Below are 25,829 nucleotides of genomic sequence, written 5' to 3'. Positions count from 1 at the left end.
CTTTACGGTTCAGCAAGAAAGGCAATAAATTTATTTCCCAAATCATACTGTTCCTTAAAATCTTTTCAAAAATAATACACCAGGAACAGTTTCTTTGTAAAAGGAAAATTTTGTTTTAATTTGATTGTATTTTATGTTCACAGAGATCAACAGCTCAGTAACTGATGTTCAGCACTGCCAAATAAACCTGTGTCTGATTTACCCGATTAATTCTTAAAATGTATTTAAGTCAAAGCTATTTAAATTGAAGCAATTGTTTGACCCTATTGTTGAAAATGCAATGCAATGCAAGTCTCTTCATATTAGCAGTGAGGAAACAAGTGTAGATCACTATAAACAGCTATTTTCAGTTCAAATCAGGCATCTTTATGATTACATAATAGCGCAGTCAGCTGCCTCGGCTTTGAAATGACTCTTGTGTCTAAGCCCTTAGCTTGCAGTGAGAAACATGCTCTCACCTCAGAGAGGTTGGGATTGTGATGGAGATATCGTCAAGCAATGGGGTGTCCAAATGGAGCAGAGTGCCACAATAAGAGCGCAATAAATCACCGAACTTGGAACTGATGGCAGCTCCAGTATGTGCGTGTGTGTGTGTAATTGTTTGCATCAAATGTAAGCACGCAGGGAGTAAAAAATTTGCATCTCTGAGAAGCCGGAAATGGCTCTCACAGACCCTCAGGGCTCATGTAACACACAGCACAAGAGGGTGATTGACTTTGGGAAGAAGAGCTTCCTGGAATACTCATTCGGGCTGTGTATCCCACGCTGAAACCATGATTTTAAACGGACTGTGTAAGGTTTCCTGGAAAAAAAAACATCATCCTACAGTCTAGTGATAGCGAGAAAATCGTGCAAAAAGGCAAAAAGGAAGGAATTTATATTATTGAAATCTAATGTCTTTACTGCGGCTATTACTTCTCTAAAAGCAGTATAAGTACAGTATCCAGCCCACAGAATGATCCAACACACACATACAGCCTGTCACAGTGCACCCTCAGCAGGTGGTGTTTGTATGTGTGTGTGTGGGTGGTGTGGGCGCTTAATATTCATCCATGATGGCACCCACTTCAAGCCAAGATGGACTATAGATCATGACTCCACACCTCCTGCAAGTCAGATCTTCTTCCTCATGCAGGAAAGAGGAAGACAAAAGAGAAGACTGAACTCTGGGTAGTGCACTCCTCACAGTTTCCACACTCTTTGAGTTCTCCCTTTCTTTATCTGGTCTCCACTCAATTTATTTACCAAGGTAAACCGGAGCATTTTGCTGAGTTTTTCATTTGCAAGATTTGGTATCCGAGTTGTTTTTTTTTTTTTAGGTTTAAAATAGACTGATCAAGCACAGACTGCAATGGAAAAAAGCTAGAACATCCTCTGCCAAGATTCAGCCGATCACACTGAATCGGAGAGTGTTAACGGCTTTTATGCTTGATTGTAATAATTTCTCCAAACAAATGTTTTCATGGTGAGACTGATGTACAGAAAAATATGCGGTAAAATAAAAATAACATCACATACATTCAGCACTTATTGGAAAATTTGTGAAACCTTTCGCAGCACATTCGTGCTCCATATGCATCAGCTCATCAGTTCATATTTAAAATGTAAAGCATCATGACTGCATTTAAAATACCAGTACGTAAAGATGCCTGAAGGATCATTTCTTCTATCCCCACGACCCAGAAATTGATGAGCAGTTGAAGAGGACTGAATCAATGAATTAATCTCTTCAATGTTCTCTGTTCTTTACGTTTGTTTCCAAGCATGCATACAGTGGGGATTTGTATGTGTGTGTGTGTGTGTGTGTGTGTACACAACGAGAGCCGTATCCTTCCTTCCTTTGGCTTTATATGCAGTATTAGTCAGCCAAGTGTTGCCATGTGGTTAAAGATCGTGCTCAGGCCATCCCTCTCCAGCTGGTCTGGGACAGAGCTGCCAGAGCCGTCTCTGTTTCATGCAAGATTATCAGGCCAGTGATTCAGGGCTGACTGGTTTCACACTCTGAAGCTCACATACCATCTCTGTTGTGCATGACGTGGCAGGACTCAAGCTGTGTGTTGTCGAGAACCTCCACTTTTAAATGTCACACATGTCATTTGACTCACAAGAGGAAATGTGGCAAAGTGAAAAGGAAATAACAGAAATGGACAGATTGCTATGAATAAAGAGTCCGGGTAAAGCTGTGTTACACTGTAAAGTAAGTAAACACACTGCACGTGTAAACAGGGAGCTGAAATTAATTTGGGATGTTTCTCAGCTACAGAGAGTTGGGGTTTTTTTATACAAATGACTAAATGACAGGGTTAGGGTTAGGGTTAGGGTTAGGGTTAGGGTCCATGTGCTTTCATTGCGGCTCTTTTTTAAAAATAGCGCTTGCTCCATCATATTAATTGGAAAGAAAAGACATTGCAACTATTAGGTATTTTGAATGGTTCAAATTCTGATGTGCTAAATTACACTGGCCAGTGTAGAGGTTTCAGGAAATGCACACAGAAAGAAAGACAGAGAAAGGGACTGTCATCACCCTCAGCTCATTACTGCACTAGAAATTGAGTTGAGTTTGAGCAAGGCCCTGCAGATGACACTGCAGCTGCATTTAGCATTTCATAGGCTGGTGTGTGCTGGTGTGGTGTCCGGCTCTGTCTAAGTATTTACATACACATTGGTGTCACAGTTCTGATGGGCGCACATGTGGAAGCTGCTTCCACATATTTAAAGTCAAGTCTCAAGTAATCTGTGATTGTGAACCTTTTCACAATCTGAAGATCTAGATCAGTCAGTGCAAAGCACGCCAGTGTGTCCAGTTTATAGAGAGCTACTGATGCGAAACAGAAAATAAAACGTGAATGTTACCTGTCTTGAGGAGGGATGTGAATACAGCAATACAGCAGAACAGCAACAAAGTCAAGTCAAATTAATTTTATTTATATATGCCGATATCACAAAACAACAAAATGTGTTTAATACCTCCAAATAAAGGACTACTTGGTATACACCAGTGAAGGTCTAAGTCTTGATTTGTATGGTGTTATAGGATTGCTGTTGTAACAGTAAATTCAGCTTCTTCTCAGGCTGCTGAGCTTTCTTCGTGGCTTTGTAAACCTAATTCTGAGTTGGGCTGTGGCGTCAGAAAGTATCACACAGCAAAATGAAAATGTGCTGAGGTGTAACAGATAGAGTCATTGTGTCCACTCAGCCTGCAGATAACCCATTTTTTGCTGTGGCATTAATCTTTCCATTTTCTTCATTGCCATTTTTGGATCATTAAGAGCACAAAAAGAAAACTATGAGACTTTTGATGATGGACCTTCATCTGGAAGATACGATATTTGTCACTGAATAACCCAATTTCAGGTGTTGATGGGTTGTTGTTTCGTTTTTTTTCTAATGAAAAGCAGCCAAAATAATAAATCAAACGGAATATTAATGTAATTTTCAAATAATCTAACCTTTGCTCTACATGGCATACATGTTCATTATGATAACTAAGTAAGTATTTCTAAAAGATACTCTATGAATAGCATCAAAATCTAAATAGAAATTTTGCCCAGCCCTCCCCTAATTGAGAAATCTACAAATGTATAGTATAGACTGTAGATTATATAACAGGTTGAAGGTTACAGTGAGGAGCCGGGGATAGAAAGAGGAACTTAACCAAGAAACACATCTCCGTAGACACCAACGCCCTCCACCTTCTTGTCTGTAGCCTGGTCAACAAGTTCAGGAAAGTAGGCCCCAACACAGGCATTAACAGCATCCCTCACCTCTGCTGACAGAGACCTCATTTTCTGCTCGTGCTCCTTCAGGGCCTCCTGATTGAGCTGCAGACACGAGGCCAAAACCAATTTCCAAATCAGTTCTAAATCAAATCCTGTTTATGATAATCTTTAAAGAATATATTTGTGTATGGACAAGAGGGTTAGGGTTAGGATTAAGGAAAACAGCTTGATGATGCTAAATACATAATGCATTGACTAAATCTGTTTAAATAGGTCCTCCTCATTTGTTGCTTTGTTTTTTAAACCTCACTTGAATTCCTCCCACTGCCTCTCACGGTATCAAAAAGTGTATTTGTAAGTTAATACTATGGTGAGACATAAAAACACACCATCCATCTGGTGTTCAAGCGTCAACCATGTAACACCTCTTTTCTCAGTGCCAACTGCCAAGGTTTGACTTCAAAGCAAAGCATTGTCATTAAAAACGCTGTGACATCATTTGCAGCGGTGGGAGCTTGGTTTGCATTTTATCAATTGGCTGGAATTGGAAGGATGCGTCACATCACAGCACTGTGTTCAACCACTGCACGGACAGATGGCCGTGGCCAATAACGTATTTAAAAATCAGGGATTTGTTGTTGACACAGTTTGCAATGTCGACAAGTGTATCTGCATGAGCACAAAATCTTTAAAATGTAAAGTATTACGTTTGAGGATTAAAACCTTGTTTTTGTTTAAGGGTTGAGGTTAAGCATACAGAGGTTATACAAAGCATACACAGTTCCTGGACATGAGGAACCAGGTACCCAATTTATATTCTGCTGGATAGTTTTTAGACAGCAAAGCTTTCTTATGACAGCATTGCCATTTTGTTGCCAGTTTGCTGTGGTGAATATTGCTCATTTGTACATCAGTGACAATATCTGTGACAATTTCCCAAAGAATTTAAAAATGACATTTTCAGTTTCCTTTTGGATATAGCCCACAGAAAAATGTAGTTTGTGGGTTTAGTAGTTTTTGTGAAAAATGAACTATAAATCTTCACCTTATTAGTCAGGGCCTTGATTTCCTCTATTGTAGCATCCTGTTTCTTCTTTAGAGCTTCTTGTTGCGGGTTGTCAGCTGAGGACTGTAGCAATGCAATAAAATACAACATGTCACTAATGAAAAGCACCATCGATCTGTGGTTTAAGTCTGTGAGCATACGGTATCAAGTGGGGAGTAAAGACTGTTTTCATGTCTATGAACACATCAGCTGCTCAGGTTTCAGGTGTGTGTATCTAGGCATGAACGCACCCATGGGAAGCAACTTGATTGAGAGAATCAATACGGTGAACATGCAGGTTGGATTTGTTCAGCTTGGTCACACAGCCCTGATATCAGATATTCATTCAATGTGGCTGTGCAGATTAAATAAGGGACTCTGTTATACATAGTCGAGGTAATTAATGAATTTTGAGGAAGAGGATCAAAATATGCAAGGTAACCCAATCTGTGAGGGGCAGGGTAGCCATCCAGACAGAGTCATCCAGGGGAACAGAATGAAACAGCTCTTTAACTCAGATACAATAGGTCTTCATGTTGAGGGACAAGAAAAACTCAGTGAGTCATCGACCACGCATGGATTAGCCCGATGCCTGTAAACAGCTTCTGAGAAATGGGCAAACCCATCCTTTTGTCAGAGTCTGGCGCACTTTACCTACTCGGTAAAAGGCTACATGTGTGTTTGTGTGTGTGGACTGTTTGAGGTTGAGTGCATGCACAGAGGTTCAGCATGCGTGAGAGCAAGTAACATGTCAGTATGTTATTCGTGAACATGCGTCCAGATATATGAAAGGAAAGTAATGTCATATATATTTTTTTCCATGTTTTTTTTTTCTTTTTTCCTTCAGATCTTTCGAGGCTTGCTGCCTCTGTAACCATAGATACACAGTAAAACACAATAGGTGCTGAAAAAGACCAGTGGATGTTAGATGTGAGCTTTGACGGTAACACTGTTTCAGCTTCTCATGAACTTAAAGGGCTGTGAGCTTTTCACTTTCTTACTGCCATATGAGAAGACTGATGCTAATCTGCTGTACAATGCATGTGTTGTAGTAATAGGCAGAAAAAAAAGTTAAATAGATAATAATACACCAAAGTTAAGTCATTCTAGACTGACTGACATGACTCCTTTCATCAGGAGGCCTGAGGCTCATGTCATGTAAGGGAATATTTCTCCTCTAGGTTTACACATGCATGCATGCAAATCTTCACATCTACCACATTGAATGAATTTAGTAGAAGGTCTCTGCACTTACTGCTCCATCAGACTGAACAGTCTCATCCAGCTGCTCTGTGCTCATGGCCTTTTTCAGCCTAAGAGAAGAGAAAGAACATTTTTTTGAATTATATCTTTAGTAGGTGGTGTTCTAAATTCATCAAATTAATCCTCAATTTGCATTTCCATGTTCCAAATGAATAAAAAGTGGAACTTTCCCTCAATATCTGCATCTTTTTTTACTTCATAAAAGAAGCTGTATCTTGGTTTGAGGAATGCAGTAAATAGAAACAGAGTGAAGGCAAGGTCATGCTGTGGACTCACTTTGCTTTCTTTGAGGAGGAACATTTTGCGAATGTTTTCTTCATTTTATCTGTGGCTTCACTGCAAAATAAGACGGAGAGTGCAAGTGAGGATTTGATTTGAAATGTGAAAAAGAATGCTGCCCATTAAAAAGCCTTTTCCTTCACACAACAGCTGTAGTGCTGTGTGTGTGTCTGATGTGACCTTTTCTTCAATGTGGGAAATGCTTAAATGTAATATTCTAGTGTCTGTGTGGACAGGTAGCTGACCAGGACTGCTGCTGTTTAAACACCTGTTGGATAATGGTTGTCCTGAGATAACCATTCACCATCTGGGGAGCAGGGATAACGCACACACATAGACACACACACGTGGACAAGCAACGCCGTAAACCAGCCAAGGACATTAGAAGACTGGGACACTGAAGTTATACATCCATTATCTGAGGTATTTTCTTTGTAAAATGTCAAATTTTTCACCTCAGGATACACAAAGACACACACGCACGCGCACACACACACACACACACACAGATGTGTCAGTCTCAAGGCACAGATTGGACAGACAAAGTGAAACCCTCTCAGTGTGTACACCATGTCCAAAATGTGTTGTGCATGTGATCACACCTCTCCAGGGAATTCACTTCACTGGTGTGTCTCTCTGTAGCCATCTCCAACAGTCTGGCCAGTCTCTGTCACAACACAGAAAGGAAGTGGCACTTTCAGAATCAAGATAAAGACAGAGACTTCTTCAGCGGTCTGGTTTTTGGTTTGGAGGATCTGGAACAATATGATGCTGAGGATGTTAACTGTCGTCGTTCAACAGTACAGAACAGACTGTCTACCAAGGCGGTAACCTTTAAAATATTATCTCATTAACCCCCAAGTCTCACGCTGATTCAGAGCTGATGCTAAAAGCACCCCTGAGTTGTGATGTATTATCAATAAAGCGTTGACAGTACCAGCTGCTATCTTTAATCCCCAACACAGCACAGAGAGGGAAAATCAGGTGCTGCATAAGAGATGCGAATGCATACTGAACAATGAAAATGAATTCTACTTTGGGGATGAATCATGAATCAGTAGATATAGTAAAGACAGCCAGGGACGACAGCACAAGAGATGAACTTTGTTAGGACAAGGAGCAGATCTTGACTCTGAGGTACCCATTTAAAAATACTCTGACTGATGAAATACTCATATGATGATGCATGTGAGTAATGTCAGTTTCCTCTTCTTTTGAAATTCACAGTGGTATTCAAAGTTAAAAAATGTCCTTAAGGAACAAAAATATAAGTTACTTTTATGCATGATAACTCCTGTGAGACTGTTATATTATGATAATGTTAATCATCACTTATATTATTCATTATTATGGTCAGTGGGTAATCAATCAAAAATCTTTGCATCTTGTTGTCTAACTGATTCATTGTGTTATATATTAGAGAAGAACATTCTCAGTTCGAACCCCCAGGCCTGGAGATGGATTACTGTGATTTACACTAAATTATCAATTAACCTGTAGTAAAATATAGTGATTATTTTATTAGCTTGCATCTTAACTTGGTGCTCAATAGCTTAGCTGAATTAAATGTACAATATTGCCCTTTGTAAAGCAGAGGACATAAATAAAAACAGGCAGAAACCTTCGACCATTTATTTTTCATTTGGCCACTCGGAGGCAGCAGAACAAGCTGCTGAGATGATTTCATATCATGAAGACAAATGTGTTTGTTCTCTCCTTATAGCTCAGTTTTCACCTCCACCAACTCATATAAAGATATTTCCCTTTAGCTGATAGATGCTTCAAGTTGCCAACTTTGTGTGGCGCTGACGCTGATGAAATCAGTGAAAGTGAAACAGAAGCTCATATTTACGAGCCAGACACTGAAACTGTGGCCTGAAAGGCATCCAAAAGCTTTCTGATATTAAGAGGAACTTCTGACGTGGGTGATATAAACCCTGTTCAGAGGGGGATTTGGGTTTCATTTCTATGTGTAAGGTCGAAGTTTATGTTGTTTCTGATATTCATGGCCCTTAAACAAAGTTGACGTTGTTACTAATGTTGCCATGACAAAAAAGCTCAACGACCAACCTAAAGTCCAACCTTTTCTTAAACCTAGCAAGCATTGAAGGGAGGTATGCCACTCCCTGTTCAGTCTGGGTGTTTATTATTGTTACCATGACGAACAGTGATGGGTCTGCAGCCTATTTCAGGTGACACTGCTGTGGGTCAAGTCAAAGTGTTGAAAACAATGGCTGTTCAGGTTGGACCACTGTGGGGCCTTTCAGAGTAAATCTCTATTTTACACACCTCTGTGGCGAACTGCTCTTTCTTCTTTTTCAGCTGAGAGCACTGCTCCATCCACAGGGTTTGCAGCTCGGCCTGCATTTTTTCTTTCTGCTCCTGCACCTGCTCGCTGTTCACACTGGAGTCCAAGCTGCCTCCTCCTCCTCCTCCCCTGGAGGACACAAAACAGGACACATAGGGAATATAATTACTGACCAACAGCCACAACCCTTCAAGTAAAATTATAAGGATACAGAAATTCTACAGAAAGCTGCTCGTATGGAGGCTTTGTGTAGAAGTTCGATAACCGTAATCATTTCATTGTTCTCCTTTTCCTCTAATACTTTACTTCAAATGACAAAGCACATCAGCTGAGAAATATTCTGTGAGCTGGTAAATGTGATGTCATTACTAACACTGACCAAAGCAACGACAACTTCATTAGTGAGTCAATATTAATACACTTCACTGCTGCTCTAAAGGAAAGAGAAGAGTCTTAGGTGACTAAATGTAAACATTTGGACAGATGGGTCATGTTGCACCCTCTTTTGTCAAACTTTTTTTCTCCAAGCATATTCCAACCTGAAACTGACTCTGAAAAATGAAAAAATCCCCCTCACTCTTTTTTCTTCACAGAGGACTTCTTCATGGTGGCCTTGAAGATGTCAGAATATTTTTGGATCAGGTCCTCTCCTTTTTTCTGGTATTTCTTTTCAGCTTCTTTCATCTCTCTCTCTTGACGTTTGATGACCTTCAGATAGTTCTTGTGCTGTGTCAGTTCTTCAACAGTCACAGTTGAAGGCTCTGCAGCAGAAAGACAGCGGGGTTTGTTGTGAGAGTCCTCTGACTTGTATTAGCAGAGGCTGTGCATTCATAGTAAATCTACTCGACGAGGAAAAAAATGTCTGAATTGTCCTGTATTGTGTGCATGTGCAGCACATGAAGGACTTCAGCGTTACCTTCACTGTCTGTCGGCGGCTGAGATGAGTCATTTGACCCTGTAGACTTCTGTGATGTTTCTGCTGGAGATGGAACAACCAAGGCAGCAGGCTCTACTGGAGCCTCCTCTATTCCTGTTTTATCATCTGACCCCAGCTCAGGGTCTGTGCAGGGCTCAATCGCTTGTTCCTCTTTGGTGTCAGGAGCTGGCTTTGGCTCTGGGGGTGCTTCTTTTTCGGGGGGAGGAGGAGCGGCTTCGGCTGGGGCATCAGATGCTCCTACATCTGGTGTTGGATCATCAGCATCAGCAGCAGCTTCATCGGGGATTTGAGGAAGCTCTTCTGCGGGCTGCGGAGCTTCTGCTGTGTTTTCTGTCTCTTCTTTAGTTTCCTCTGCACTTACTTCTGGTGGAGACTGGGGTGACTGGTCCTTATCATCAAGAGGAGGTGCTGGTTCGGATGTATCCTTTTCTAAGGGAGGCAGAAAGTTTAGTGATAATATACAGCTGCCAGATGGAGCACTGAAACCTCACAGGCTTTACCTTCCACAGGGGTTTCACCTTCCTGAGCTTTGTCTGTGGGGCTTTGGGCCACAAGGGGCATCTCATAGGGAGAGATGTAGTCAGAGGATGACTGCGTGGGCACAAAAAGGACAGGAACATTACAATCTGGCAGGCCTGGTCATCTTCTAAGAAATTCATTAGTACAGTTAAGGTTTTATGGGAGAGCCGGGGAGATTAGTGAGATGTCAATTTTAGTAGCAGTTATAGCAGCTTTTCATTACCTCCTTAGGAGTCTTTGTTGACTTCTCAGAGCCCTTTGTTGGATTAAATAAGGCGTCAGTGAAATCTGTGGGAGAATCAAACACATCACTGTGTAGTTGGGTAATAATTTCTTTCTTTCTTTTTTTTTTTTTTACATTTGCCAAACTAAATTTGATATATTCTCCGGGATTTAAAAAATGTTCTGTCTGAACCTAACCAGAAGTCTTGTCCCTGACTGTGGCTGATAGCATCGATTCAATTACAGCAGAGGTTTCAATTTTTTCTTAAAAAATAGAAATACTAAGTGAAAAGCCAAGCACCTGCAAAGGCGGCAGGGATGTAGTCCTTGACCTCGATGTAGACAAAGACAGCGGGGAGAGTGAGCGGCATGTTGCTCTCACTGCGCAGGCAGATGTGGTGGAAGCCTGAGGGCATAAAACATACCCATGTGAATGAAAAGCAAGGCAGCAGCCCCGCCCTGATCCAGAGGGTGAAACAAGTTAGCATACACCCAGAGCCCAAGATGTCTCAGGTAGTTTTAGGTTATAGACACCACACGAGCCAGAGACATAAATAGCTTCTTTTTTTCACTGACCTGATTGGATGGCGTCAAGCGGGATGATCCTGTGTCCCAAGAATTTACCGTTCTCCTCATGGACCACGATTCTTAGAGAGGCCATTTCTGGGAGCAGGATCTAACCAACAACAAACGCATTAAGACCAAACGGCAGCACAGCAGGTTATAATATCTGAGCCCTCACAAACACATTCACCCTCATTTGTGTGAGCATATTAGGGGCTTAAGGCACCTTTTCAAAAACAAAAGGCTCCTCGTTCCACACTGGGTTTATGGAGTTGGGTGTGCTGGACCACTTGGTGCGATATTTCTTTTTGGGGTCTCCTGGCAGCCCGATCACCTCCACCTCCACCCCCGTTTTCACGCTTTTGTCTGACAGAAACTGGCCTGAATAGATCTAATGAGAGGGGCAAGAGTTGATGAGAGACATGTTCACGCTGGTTGAGCATGGATGTGACCTTTACTGCGGGTCCACGTTCAGGACACAGTGGATATAAATAGAGCTCAGGTTTTCACTCATATGGAGTCCGATGAATACCAAGAACTGAGTATCAGTCACAGCGGGAAGTTTGGATAATTATGGATTCTGCATTCAAACTAGAGAGAAACTCAAGTGCACATGGCTGCATATAGACAAACATGGACCACCCAGAGCTATTGAGGTTAATTTTACTGCGCAATTTAGAGGAACAATAACAGCTGTCAGCTATATACACAATGCTACTGCATAAGCTTCCCCACAGAGCAGTGCAATAAACGCTGCAGCCTCAGTGTATAATAAAGCTTCAAAAGCATACTTGTATTGTACAGCTCCTGGCAAGCCTACACCAAACACTGTACAGGGATGATTAAAGGAACATGATAGTAAACCCGCCTTTATAGTCAGTGTGCTCGCCACAACGGTGTCAATCCTGTCACAGAAAGGGTCAAACTTCTTGTCACCGCGGCGCAAAACATCATGCTTGAGCAGGTACCCTGTTCTGCCGTTGAACTCAAAAAGAGCCAAGTTCAGCTGCATGGGGAAATCTGAAAAAAGACAGAAAGCCATTCATGCCCCCTCTCTTCGGCACAAGGAGGAGCAGTGAGGGCTTGAGAGGCCTGTGCACTTTTAAGAGGTTCAACACTGACCTGCTGTGGTGGAAAACAGAAACTCTGCTTTTAAAATTCACAAAGTCATCATTCTGTTATTAGACCATAACTGTATATGGCTGCATGCTTTGCTAAACTAAAACACAGTCATGACATTTTAGCTGGTGATCAGTGCTTTGAGTGTCCATCACTACCCATCGTCTGGTAGTTGAGTGCCACCATCTGGCAGCCCACGTTCCAAAAAGGCTGCGGGCTGTAATTGGATGAGTCCATTCTTGTTCCTTTGGGGTAAATCCTGCTCATCTGCCTCTTATTGTATCTGAGAAAGATGGTTAAGAAGCACAATTTCTCTGTGTTTTCATGTGAGCCAGAACTTTCAGTATACAGTATAAGACAGTATAAGATATAAGATATAAATATATATAAGATATATATATAAGATATAAAAATTTATTTTGTTATTTGAATGCAAGTTTTCTGTTTTGATTTTTGATTTTTTCAAGCATAAACACATCAGCACTTATAAAGGATCCTCAACAAATTCAACAGCACTCTTTGAAATCATTGCCTCCCCTTTGGTCTCCACGAAAGAAGAGATGACGTAACTCTTGTTTTTCTCTGTGAACAAAGAAAAAAAACTATGATTTGCATAAACTGCTTTATTTTATTAAATGCATGTTGTCAAACCTATGTGTGTGGTAAAGGCATACTTTTGGCATTTTCAAAGGAGACAAATTTGTTGGGCTGGATGTAGTTGACCAGGGATGACATTGCCTCGTATGCAGTCACTTCTTGTCCAGCTGTGCCCTGCGGGGGGACCAACAGGAAGTCAGCCGAGGGTGAAAATGCTCTAGCTAGACATGAATGGCAATTCTTATCCTATACCTCATCTGATGTCTTCATTTTCTCTTCATCCTGTTCCTCTGTCTCCTCCTGCTCTTCAGTGTCCAGCTCCACAGCTGCATCGCCGTCTGGTTAAACATACAAACAAAATGGCAGTAACACTTAAAAATAACTACACAGGACTATTTTAGGAGTCCAATCTGATTTGGCTCAGTGTGTGTCCCTTTCACCTTGGCCATCCTGGGTGCTTGGTGCTGAGTTTGCGGGACCCTGGGGAGTGCTGCTGGTGTCTTGGGAGGGTCCAGCTGTGCTTGTGGGTTGGTCTGTGGTTGCTGTTGTAGTTTTCTTTGCCTGGGCTGGTTTTTCATGGCCCTTCTTGTTCTTGATGAGGATCTTGCCCATGAGCTCAGATGGACTGGGGATCTGCTGGCCTGGCTTCAACTGGATTTTAGAAACAACAAGGAAAATAAATAAAATTAAAATGAACTCATGGTGAAGCAGACACTGAGGGATATCTGTTTGATGTTATAAATGGTTATTCAATATGAATCAGTGGGGTGGGTATGGGAACCTGCAAGGGTCATATCTAACAGAGATAAGAAAGAGGACCAAAATTAAACTTGAACTTTGTCATTTCTTTGTGCTGATATTTGATGTTTCTCTGCAGGACTCAGCTGAGTCACACAGCATAAAAGGATAATGCTCCATCTGAATTATCAGACAAAGTGTTCTGTTTAACTCATCCCTGTATACAAACTTTATCTCACTCCATTACTTTGGCAGAGAGCTGTGTTGCAGCAGTGCACTCACAGGGTATTTGTCCAGTGGCTCTGTCAGCAGGGCATCACCAAATATGGCTTTGCAGTAGTTGGCCATCTTTTCTTGCTGTTTCACTCTGTAACAAAGCAGATGAGCCCCTGCTCCTATACTCTGCTACTGGCAGAATGACTGGTTCACTTTCATTCTCAATATTGTACATTGATATTCCATTTGGGATAATGTCATCAACGTGTTATTACATTGTGTTAATAACATTACATGGCATGAGTTTATGGAAAAGCTCTTACGAGTCAACGTGGTTCTCAAACGACAGGATAACAGGATACTGCGAGGTCTTGAAGGCACTCTCAGCTATGGCCTCGATCACATCCTGTGGGACATCAACAAAAACATTACACCAGGCTTTTATTAAAAGATATAACTGGCAAGAAAGCAGCAGAAAAACACAAGGGTTAGGGAGAAAAGAAAACGAAGAAAAGGAGGGAAACAAATATTTGAAAATCATAAACAGGGTGTGTGGTCGACAGGCTGAATCAATTACAAACTGTAGGACTTTTGCCTCTAAGCAGAGGCCCTGAAGTCAGATCCAACTCTAGCACATCCAGAGGCTGACAAGTAAACTGAGGTGAGGTGTTGCGTCCGGGTTCCCTGGGACTGTAGTGCTCCGACTGCCCTTAAATGGAAGTGTTGAGCACAAGAGGAAGATGGGGATGCTTGTTTGCCAAGTGCGCGCGTGTGTGTGTGTGTGTGTGTGTGTGTGTGTGTGTGTGTGTGTGTGTGTGTGTTACCATATCCTTTAGAGCCTTCACATTCTCTTGCGTTTTAATGTGCACATGGGCATGAATTATGGTAATTGGTTTATCCAGTACCCAGGATACACAGTGGCCCACTTTAATATGTGAGAACAGTGTCAAGTGACTGCGAACAATACGACGTAATAATGTAAACACTGGCCACTGAGAGTTCTGGGAGTCTGATGAATTTTCTGGGTAGAGGTTTTCTATTATTGAATATACAGTAACAATACAAACGTGTCTGGGAAAGCGTGTCCAAACTTTTGACAACGGTATGTAGTGTCCCATCCATATTTCTTCATATTTGTGGTTAAGCTAATATGCTATAAAAGCTACGTTATATTTTGTGTACAGCTAAAATAATTTTGGAAAAAGTGGCAGAAAACAGATGAATCCAGCAAAATAAAGCAGTTATGACAAACAACAGTCAGTTACCGCCTGAATAAGAAATGGGTAGAGGAAATACAACTGGATCTTTTCACTGTTTAACTGCACTTTTGATACTGTCCCTAACTTCATCTTTTTTGTTGTCAAGCTGAGCAAGGTGCCAGGGTTGACTGAGAGAACAAATAACAAACATTTGTTATTCATGCCTGAATAATATATTTGTAAGACCAGGAAGAGCTCAGAAAATATGGATTGTGCATTAAGACCTTGAAAAGGATCTCTGTTGTCATCGTGAAGCCATGGGTAATGATGGGCTCTTCATCCGGAGGCTTTCCCTTCCAGCAGTCCAGCTCCAGACACCGGCAGCCGGACAGCAGACACTGACGGTACATCTCTGGAGAGGACACACCGGAGAACTGACCAGCTGCGGGGTGACAAACAGGGAGTCTCAAAATCAAATCTGTCCAAAATGATACAGACTGACTTTGCAGTATCTGATGGGGATAAGGTGTAAAGATTTATGAGCTATAATCTGACTGGTGCTTGGGACCTGTCAGGTACGTGTTATGGGAGGACTTGATGAAGTAGTGGGGTATGGGGTGGGTCATTTCCTGACTCTTAGCCAACTTGTCCTGTATAACAACACATGTCTCCGGCCCCATCAGGTAGAATAGCAGACCTTCTGGAGAAATCAGACCTGGAGATGAACAAGGAATATTATGACAAAAAAATGTCAGTACGAAGCAAGCTGCCAGTCTTCCAAACGGCCTCACAAGGTTGTCATGAATATCACCTCTGTTAGAATTGTTGGCGCAGGGTTCATATCTGTCAATCAGAGCCTTGATCTGGTCCTGCCGCAGACGTGGAAACAACTCTTCGTTGAGCCGAGAGTCCCTCTGTTTCTCGTTGAGAAACTTGGTGAAATTTTCCTTTGTCATGGTGGGTTTTGTGGAGCTGGAGGGCGCCGTATGGCACAACAATCACATCAGTGCTTACACATTACGTTGCTCCTGCCCATTACAGCCCACTGTCTCCCACCTGAGCCCATGCCAGCTAATGAATGAGTTGGAGGCTCAGATGAGCCAAGAGTGAGGCTGGCATAATGTCATTTACACCAGGCATTTGTGGCTTTGTGCTTCCAAATTAGACTATGCAAAAGAGTGCTTTTTTGTATTCATAGCTATTGGATATAAAATGGCCTGCCTGTGTTGGAATAGGTATATTTGTTGGTCAGATTCAGATAAATAATGATGACAAAATGAGCCAACTCCAAAAGGTCTCAAAAAAGGTGAACGCAAGATAAAGGTGATAAACTATGGTTTGAGGTACAGTTATTTATATTCCAAGACAATAAGATACATAATTATCAATTGGGGATCATTTAACTGAGTTAGTTAGAAGTTGAACAGTGAAGTTAAAGATGTCAACTCACTAGGATGTGAAGATTTCGTAGATCTCTGGCCGTGGGCAGAAATTTGTCAGAAAGACCTTGAAGGCTGCCTCGGTAAACACATCTGGCTTCATGGTGTCGTACTAAAATGGGAACAAAATCAGTTATTATTGCAAAAAGTGTGTCTTCTCTTGCAATAACCATGCAACATGAGTATTTAGGTTTAGTCTATAATTTCATGGGAAGTCTGGGATCACTGTCACTGGTCACAACAAACACCAGTGCATTACAGGAATGAGGCAAACCCTGTTAAAATGCATTTCCAGTGGACCAAGGTTTAGTTTCTAACCTTTCCTTTAGGCAGGTGTGCTGCTGCTAAGGCACTTTCCACCCTCTTCTTATCCGCAGGGAACATCTTGTAAATACTTAGAAAACACACAGAGAAACATTAAGGGATAAAACATGAAATAAAAAATGCATTGGAAACGACAAACCATTGCACGTTATCTGACATCTTTACAGGACTGCTCTGTAACCAACTTTTTCACTGGGATCTTGCCATCCTTGTTGGTGTGGAGAGAAATGCGGACATATCTAAAATAAAAAAAAAAACAAAACAAAAACAAAGGGCTACTGTTATCATGAAATCAGTCAACTCTGTCTGCATGGTAAAATGAAGGGAGTCACCATGTGATGCTCACTCACATTTTGTCCAGGAAGACTTGTCTGCATGCATTGCTTCTCGCAGCATTGTAGGCAATTGCAAGAATGTCATCTGCCCAGTTCTAATGTACATTTCATTGCAAAAAAAAACAAAGAGTGTTACACTCATCAGCCTCAAAACGATTATGAAGGCTTTAAAATTGACACAGATTTGCCACTAGATGGCATTCAAATAATAGTACCTCAAGAAATGAGAGTGGTGCAGGATGAGTTGAGAAAACACTATTGTGGCTTCATTAGAGGGCTTTTTTGTTTGTTTTTTTTAACTGAGCATCGGAGTCATACAGTCTAATAAGGACTAAAAAGGAGAGAGAGAGGGTGCCTTAATGGAGGGGCACTCAAAGGCTTATTGTATACTGAGTAATGACTTGTAGCTGTGTGACAACAATCAGAGGGGATCAGTATCAGTATCAGTTTGGCAGGAGGGAAAGACTGTAAACAGCTAGAGCAAGGACAGAGTAACCATAACACCGAGCCAGTGCACGCTGCGGTGTCTGTCTACCTGTGTCACTTTCTCCTTGGAGGCAAAGAAGTTGTAATAGGTCAGATTCACTGTGTCGGGACCTGCGACAATGGTCAGGGTTTTGGCAAGATGGTTGCTGTCGGGAAAGTCTAGGTTGAAGACATTGCGGACCTTTGGGTGCTGCTCAAAGCAAAGGAAGAAAGAGAATTCCATTATGCTAAATTGCCTCTGCAAAGTTATGATTTACTTAAAAATCACATCTGAGGCTCTTGTCCACACTGATTGGATGTCTGTGAGCTTGTTCAACACAGTCAAATGTGCTAACCAAGACATGCAAACACATGCATATAGATCCTGAGATGCATTCTCTCTCTCTCTCTCTCTCTCTCTCTCTCTCTCTCGCTCACACACGCACACACACCACAGAATGCAAAAAAGAGTAAAACCAGTGCTTCATGTTTTAGGGACTGCTCATCACTTTTATATACTGCCTCCATATGTACACAGTTGATATCAGCACTAGTGCTACTTTCCCAAAATTCCTCTGGGGCCGAAGATGAAGATGTGTTTCCTGCAAGGCCCTTGCTGGGATGATGCATTACTCTGTGCATCTCCCAGAGGAGAACAGATTTCAGATTTCCCCTCAGTGAGAGATGACGACGGTTATAGACTGAGACTCTCTGTAGAGGCTGTCAAAGGAAAAACCTAAACAAAAAAGCTTGCTCACCAAAATCTTAGTGTCAGTAGTGGTAGGAATTGGCCCTGGTCCAATAGCCCTTTTTTTTTTGCAATGCAAACTTGCAACTCATACTGAAGGCTTCACCCTGTATTTGCATGGCTGCAGAGATTCTCACACAAGTACACCAGTTTCACTTATTTGTCAAATCAGTGTGCATGCTATCACAATAAATATTATTACTGTACTCACTTTTGGAAGTTTTGCATATTTGCCTATTCGAGTATCTCTTATTGTAGCAACATCCAGGAATGTTGTTTCCTAGAAACAAGCAGAGAATCATCTCAACATGTAGGCGCCTGTCCAAATATGGATTGAGATACAAGTCATCCTTTGGCAAAGTGCAAAAACTACGGGGTTCACTTTGTTTGTGAGGCGATCAACACATCACGGATGAAACTGTGGTGATGCTTTCCGTTTAAAACTCACATGGACATTTTTTAGTCAGCAGTGGGGTACCAGCAGCGACAGAGGCAGACATTTAATATAAGCTTCGCTGACTTTGTGATGTGGTGTAAGCAATAGGGTGCCTCGATGAGACAGAGAGAGAAATGGAGTAGCAAAGAGAAATTGTTCTCTCTCAATCAAGTGCATCACAGTTCAGTTGCAGCAGGATGGTGAGCCTACATTAGTACCAATCAATAGTTTCCACAAGCTGCTGGGATCAAAAGCTGCACCACAGCTCTTAGCTTTCCCACAGCTTTTATCACATCCCCACCACAGGCACAGTGCACACTGAAACACGACCACCTCCATTTGATGTTGGTTTGAATCTGTTAGATTTGTCTGATACTCAATAGCAATTTTTACCCAAATAATGTGAAACCACGGTGGCTGACACCTTTGACATATTGTGCAAGGATATTGTTCTCTTCTCTTACAGACTTTCCACACAGATTACCTTGCTTTGGTTAATCCAGTAGACATAAAAACCTTTCGGATCCATCCTCATGGTGACAGGTGCAGTCTTTGTGGAGTCCTTGATAGACACAAGGGAATTGGCATGCTTAGATTTTGGACATTCATTCATTGCATTAAAACCTCTGAGAAAGAGCTGATTGATGGTTGCGTTGGATAAGATCATTTAAATTTGAGAGCTACATACGTTTCTAGAAACAATCAAATCTTGAACAGGTGTTTAAGGTTCATTTTTGACAAAGGTGAAACCTAAATGAAGCTATCTGTTGCATTGAAAAACAAAAATAAAATTATTCGCAGACAAATTAATTGAAATGCCCACTCACCTCTGACCACTTGGTGAATCTGTCTCCTTTGACCAGGTAGTCTTTGACCACTGGAGGGTCCAGAAAGTATCTTTTCTTATTCATTTTGTCCGTTTAGAGTGTTCTGTTTTGCGTTTTTTTTTTTTAAACCAATTTAATGCTATAACTGAAACATATCTAGTCTGTACATCCCTAACCATCTATTACTCCTAAGTAGACTCCAATTCTACACAGGGTGCAACCAAAAAAAAAAAAAAAATATGACTTGCAAATTAAGCGTTCACGAGACAGTCATGTAATATGACTAAAGGTGGATGTCTTCCAGTCAAACAGACTATGGAGCATTCAGTTCACAGTATGAGAGAAAAGACTTGTATTAAAAGAATCAGATGACAGAAAATAACACATATGGCCAGGCAATACCTTTTTTTTGGTGGTGGTGCTTAAATACAACATGTAAAGGCAACATGTTTTTCCAAAAGCAGTCCTTTCATCAGGCTAAAAATACAATACAGCTGCCTGCTAGTGTTGGAGCCACGTAATAAGTGTCTACGCTTTGCAGAGTAATAGATACATTGTTTCTGTTTGCTAATTTATTTTTGTTTTCTCAACCCCCCCTCCATTGTATCGAGCATAAATCTTAGAGATGATGAATCTCACAACCTAAGGTAATACAACCAAAACTATCTGCATTACCCTTGGCCAACCCATAATAGATCTTTATTGTTTTCTTGTTTATTGTAAATAAATGGCACAGCTCCACAAACTGTATATTTTACATCAGCAAACTACATCACCAAGTCAAGCGGAATTTATGTAGCCATCATCATCATATCAAATGATGTCGCTGCCCATAGCCATTATAGAGAACCATTTAATACTCTGTGCAGGACACTGAATACTCTATCAACAAAACACTCTACTCATTTGGGTATTACTCAAATAAGCATTCAGAGCATGTGAATCTAATGCAAGGTTCAGCCAGTCAGAGACTGCAGGAGTGACATCTGGCAAATCACAACAGGTTCACTTTCCTAAAGATGCTGATGTTCTATCTATGGAGAGGCACGAAGATGTATCGCATGTGGTCATCATGTACAATATGGTAAAACTTAGGTGATTAGCAGCAGAACTGGCTACAGTGTGAAACTGTGTACTTCCTTCCAAAAAAGAGTCACGCCCTCCTGGAAAAGTGCTTTATGGACTCTCAATACATATACACATAATGATGATGTGTATATATATATATACATATATACACACACACATATATATACATATATATATATATATATATATATATATATATATGAGAAAACTTAATGAAATCATCAGCTAAAAGTTAAACTACATTAAAGGGAGCACTGACATTTGGTTCTGTGTTGGCTCTGGGCCCAGAACACTGTCAGTATAAAAAAAAAGCAGAATTTTATTTATTTTTTTTTTTTTTACTATCTCAAGTGATACTGCCAAAGTGGCTGTCTATCATCATGGCAAGCTGGATGCTGCAACGGGACAATATAACAAATCTGCAAAATACAGCAGAGATGCTCACCTGAAGAGAACCACTCGCACCAGAGGCAGCTCTGTGAGGAGGACCGGTCCAGGGTTCCTCCTGAATACTGTGCAGGCCCGATCAGCAGCTGCTTGAGGAGTTTGTTTGAGGTTGTTGCTGTCAAGCGAGGTTCCAGCACATAACTAGATACAAGAGTGATACTTTCCTAACCCTAAATCACTCATTATTAAATAATGATAATTATTCATATGGTGGTAGCTTGTGGAAATGTCTTTGTCTAACTTGAGGTCGTAGTGAAACCGCCTCAATTTGACACGTGACCTTTCAGACGCTGTTGCCCGGGCGCTGTCCATTGTGCTGAAATGAGGCGCCGTGAAGAGCAGCGGCAGACAGGTGGGCTCAAACGGGACACAAAACAATCGGGTTTTCCGGGTTTGTCAGTCTGTGGCTGAGGTAAGGAGCATCGGGTGATTCATCCTAACCAACACGTGTCCGTGAATTGGCGCTTTATTATCTCACTGCGCGTATCCAGCGTGCACGCTTTTACTTGGGTGCGCGCGCTGTAACGTAAACACTTCCAGCGTCACTTCTCCACAACTGTCTTGATGTCCAGGCGGTGTGTGTGTTGCTTCCTCTCAGACTGCTGCACGGCTTCTGCTTCTTTAAGAGCCTCCGCCCGCCCCCTCTCCTGTATTTTTAGCTGAGCCAGCCACTTCATTTGCTGGATAAGACAGACAGCTGTGTACCGTATGATCTCACTTAATTGTTTTAATAAATGACATCAAACCCTGTACTGCGGATTCGCCGTGGGGCCTACAAAAACCGAGCTGCTTCCTGGGAAATGCCGTGTGAGGTGGACGTTTGTCCCGCCGCTGACGGATGCTGAAAACTCGCAATCAGCCTGCGGATGCTTGATGTTGATTATGAAACGCAATGCTGCGCCGGGTGTCGAGTGTCAGGCGCTGTGATTTGGAGATCAAATGAGTCACCGGAGATCCATTTAGCAGCAAAAGCCTCCTGCGGTGCGGACGGATCAAGGTGCCCAAGCATCCTCCTCCTCAGCCTTCAGCTTCCTGTCTTCTCCTGGACTGTGGATAACAAGAAGCCTTCAAGACGGAGGGGGTGGTGGAGCATCGAGGGAAAAATAGGGGCAATATGAGAGAGAGGGACTTCATGCCCAATATGGAGAGGGGCAAACCGGCCACTTACACGGGGGACAAAAAGGCAAAGATGGCTGCTAAGACTAACAAGAAGTGGGTGAGACTAGCCACTGTTTTTGCATATGTGTTGTCCGTGTCCTTAGCAGCCATTATTCTGGCTATTTACTACAGTCTGATCTGGAGACCAACTAGTGCATCCTCCTCTGCGGGGAAACCGGGAGTACCGGAGGGGGTCACCCCCACTGCCAACATCTCAGCTGATATCTCCACAAGCAACAATGTCTCAGAGTGGAACTCTACACAGACTGGGCTGCTGTCTCTCAACCACACCGTGCAGGGCACAACCCCGCTGCCTCAGCCGTTCCAGTGGGACGGCATGGCCGAGGCTGTGTCCGTCTCCCCCCGTGCTACCGGAGCTGAGATTGCGCACTCCCAGCAGCGGCAGGGCGGACTGTACGCGTCCTCCCGCGGTCACACAAGCGCAGACAGATCGGCCACTTTGGCCGGAGAGACACAGGCGTCTCGGAGCTATTACACCCCGACGGGCTCCGGGGAGCGAACGGAGGCGCACGGCCGGGGAGCGCGGGCCACCGACAGCCGAGACCCGGGGCAGGAGCCCGCTGCAGGACCTCCGACTGTTCCCCCGACCAGAGGAGACTGATCGGGCCTGATTCCCACCATCACCACGACCACATCCCCCTTTCTCCCTGTCTCTCTCTCCCTCACACACACACACACACACACAGCCACAGTGGTCCAACGCGGAGTGTTTTATGGACAGTAAGTGCCGCAGGTCGGATAACACACAGGTCTTCTGTAAACTCGTCATGCAGATTCCCATGTGGATGCTGAACTGCACATATGAACTCATATCTCGCCCTGATGACTGACAAAAGAGGAGACCTCCCTTCTTCTGTGAACACTGCTGCCCCCCCAAACACGAGCTATGCCGAATTTTTGTTTGTTTGTTGGTTTATTCGTTTTGTTTTGGCCATCTGTATGCCTTAAAATCAGTGTGTCTACTTCACCTCGGATGGCTTCCGAGGCCACTAACCCGCCTGTACGTGCGTACCAGACTAGTATAGATATTTTTCTTAAAATGATAGGACAAAGACTCCAGAGATGCTTTTGGTTTTGTGGAACATGTATCTCACAGGCACACAGTGTTCGATATCACTGCCATTCATTGGCTGGTCTAGATCAATACTGCATTATTGCATTTTAACATCTGGCTGTACTTTTCTTTTCATGGATCAAACCTGGACTCCGAGTAGAAGAACCTGCATTATTGAGTTATGCTCAGGTATGTGCATATACCCATAACCATGTAAATGTATTGTGTATTTGGTTATGTACATCTAGGGCAGGCATACATCTTTTGGGCCTTGATGAAGTTTTAGTGTAATTAGATGATTTTTATTCAAGTACAGTATGTATAGTAGGTATAACTATATCACAAGGTACAAATAAACAACCTTAGAAAATGATTTTATGGTTTTATATACCCTTATAAGAGATCTCCATGGGCCCTAAATCATGAATTAATTTCTGACATTACTCTGTATGTTAAGGTTTACTCTGTAAGCTAAAAGATCAGATGGATTCAAATAAACTTTGGAGTGTAGCAATAACATGCAAAACCTACATCTACTGACTGATGCAAGGAAGAAGATGCAACAGATTTTATAATAACAGTGCAAGTACAAAGAGCAGCCCTTTTATTGCCATGTGATGTAGGTATTTAATGAAATTATGTTGGGGCGGCGGGGGGGGGGGGCTTTAATTACCAGAGTGAACTGTCCAGTGTATGACCACAGGGACTGTCTGCTGCTCACAGAAAGCAAAGCATTCATCTCCCAGACTGCCACAGTTCACTCACTGCAGCTCTCACTGAAACCACTTCACACAGTCACATGTGGTGAACTGTGAAGTGGAAACAAGACCAACCACCTCATGCACTCTCTCAGCAGCATTTGAGGGAGGTGTATCGATTTGAGAGCTCTGCTCGGAGAGGAACACATTACACAACACGGCTTAGAGCTATTTTGATCCACCTCTCTCTGAAATGGACTGTTTGGCTGAAAGGTTTGGTTTCTGTGCTGGTGGTGGCCAGCATCATTCACTATCACACTGAATATCAAACAACATGATTTCCGCTGAGCAGCCAGTGCATTAGTAACTTTACACTGTGATGTAAACAGTGGTGACTTGCACTGTTGTACTAAAGTGATAGATTTTCAGAACCAAAGCCAAGGTATGTGTCCTGCGAGCTATACAGGAAGTCCATTCATCAGGGAAGACAAGCATTTGCCATTATCATAACATAAACCATGTGTACCGGAAAAATGGAATACAGAGCGTATCCAACACAGGGACAGGCCTGTCGATGTTTTAGTGGCCTCTGTTCACAGAGGGGCCTGAGATGTTTTCTCAGTGCAATTTCTGGCTCCTGGTGATATATGGTGGGAGAAACGAGCGAGCTATCGATGGAGGAGTTCATCAGTACAGACAGTTATTGCTGAAAGCTGTGTCAGTCAGGATAAAGCAGCTGACCTTTGCACTGTTGAACTCAGCCACCAAGGTAGATGATTATATCATCTGAGCTGCAATCCGTCATATGTCGCATTAAAGTTCAGGACAAAATCAAATTGCTTTGCAGCCTCAGCCAGGCGATAAATCACATGCAATCTTTAAAGGAGAACAACTACAAAATTCAAAACATTGATCAAATGACTGAAAAAATATAAAAAGCTTTAGTTGTTATTGCAGCTGTTGCTTCGCTTTTTAGTCTGCACTTATTCTAATATGTTGCCTGTTGCAGCTGCTCTGGTCAGTAAAGGAAAACTTATGAATATGCAAAAGCTTTCTGCTCTAACTTGAGGATTTTCTCAGTCCATTGTCAGTTTATGTACAATACTAATTTTTGTCCCAGACCTTTTGAAAAAAAATCAATGTAATTTAATTTTAAATCATACACAGACAAACCCATAATTGTGTTACTACGGTGCAGCTGATCTGCAGCTGGTCTACATCGATAAGGTCAAAAGGTCAAGAGATGGGCCCATACTGGGATACATGATTTAAAGCTACACTGCGTGTCAGAGAGGCAAGACATGAAAACATGGTGATTAGCAAACGACACCAATCATCAACATAGGAATGATAATCATCATGTAGCCGCTGAAGTAAAGACTACATTTTTAGATTATGATGGCCTGAAATTGCATTGCCATTGAATAATATTATAGAACTCATACATCCACATAAGATGCAAGATCATTTCAACACAACACTAAATAATGTGTTTCCGTAAAGTCACACTAATAATCACTGTACTGACAGACTGAGTGCGCTTGACTTGATTTATTAGATCATGCTAACATCAGGGGCCCACCCCTGATCAATATGGCCGGGGGGGGGGGGCAGTTGATGCACACACTTAGGTTTGGTCAGGGTCACAAGGCTGGGCCAAACATGATTTTCACTTAACCTACTTCCATCAACACTAATGAAACACCTCAAGAGCTCTCAACTATTACCTCATCATGATAAATGATGCAGTGATAATAGAAGGCACCAAAAGCCAAAGAAGAATAAGAGCTTAACAATGTAGATTTTAACTTAAAGCCAGCAAACCTTTTTTCACTTTCTTTCAGAAAGTTATACGAAAAGATTTAGTCCACAGCTATTTCATTTCTGTCTTTATGCAGATCCCAACTAAGAGGCACTGGCTATAGCCGTACATTTACCGGAGAGATATGAAAGTGGTATTGATCCTCCCATCTAATTTCCAGCAAAAATGCTAATAACAAATAAGCTATTGCTTTAAGGTGGAATCTTAAGTGCCTCTTTGCTCTCCAGTCTGGTTCTGTCAC

At 42.2% G+C, this 25,829-nt stretch overlaps 2 protein-coding genes across 2 annotated transcripts; one reads left to right on the top strand and one right to left on the bottom strand.

The window, feature by feature from the left end:
* Positions 1-3,650: 3,650 nt before the first annotated feature.
* Positions 3,651-19,465, bottom strand: plcb2 (phospholipase C, beta 2). The gene is made up of 32 exons (XM_029493472.1): positions 19,300-19,465; positions 18,957-19,034; positions 18,248-18,316; positions 17,359-17,499; positions 16,839-16,918; positions 16,674-16,727; positions 16,483-16,558; positions 16,176-16,276; positions 15,537-15,697; positions 15,294-15,440; positions 15,010-15,167; positions 13,850-13,932; positions 13,593-13,677; positions 13,013-13,223; positions 12,825-12,910; positions 12,650-12,746; positions 12,473-12,557; positions 12,134-12,258; positions 11,725-11,876; positions 11,083-11,247; positions 10,869-10,968; positions 10,594-10,698; positions 10,294-10,358; positions 10,052-10,142; positions 9,531-9,980; positions 9,192-9,375; positions 8,596-8,743; positions 6,909-6,973; positions 6,304-6,363; positions 6,020-6,077; positions 4,765-4,848; positions 3,651-3,821 (listed from the first exon to the last, which is right to left on the bottom strand). Exons 1-32 carry the CDS (start codon positions 19,381-19,383, stop codon positions 3,651-3,653), a joined length of 3,819 nt encoding a protein of 1,272 aa, XP_029349332.1. The 5' UTR covers positions 19,384-19,465.
* A 1,952-nt stretch (positions 19,466-21,417) lies between these two features.
* Positions 21,418-23,579, top strand: LOC115036039 (uncharacterized). The gene has a single exon (XM_029494141.1). The coding sequence runs from the start codon at positions 21,950-21,952 to the stop codon at positions 22,613-22,615; it is 666 nt and encodes a 221-aa protein (XP_029350001.1). The 5' UTR covers positions 21,418-21,949; the 3' UTR covers positions 22,616-23,579.
* The last annotated feature ends 2,250 nt before the right edge of the window (positions 23,580-25,829 follow it).

Source organism: Echeneis naucrates, chromosome 22 (assembly GCF_900963305.1).
Source record: "Echeneis naucrates chromosome 22, fEcheNa1.1, whole genome shotgun sequence".
NCBI classification, from domain to species: Eukaryota; Metazoa; Chordata; class Actinopteri; order Carangiformes; family Echeneidae; genus Echeneis; species Echeneis naucrates.
The sequence above is the reverse complement of the archived record's forward strand: the minus strand, read 5'-3'. Positions and strand labels throughout refer to the sequence as shown.

What these genes read in the sequence shown, in the direction of transcription:
- plcb2 (XM_029493472.1), bottom strand. Translation starts at nt 19,383, where the DNA reads ATGAATAAGAAAAGATACTTTCTGGACCCTCCAGTGGTCAAAGACTAC. An exon ending in AATATGCAAAACTTCCAAAA is followed by an intron (nt 17,500 to 18,247) that starts GTGAGTACAGTA and finishes TGCTTTGAGCAG; the next exon opens with CACCCAAAGGTCCGCAATGT. An exon ending in TTTGAGAACCACGTTGACTC is followed by an intron (nt 13,678 to 13,849) that starts GTAAGAGCTTTT and finishes GCTTTGTTACAG; the next exon opens with AGTGAAACAGCAAGAAAAGA.
- LOC115036039 (XM_029494141.1), top strand. Translation starts at nt 21,950, where the DNA reads ATGAGAGAGAGGGACTTCATGCCCAATATGGAGAGGGGCAAACCGGCC.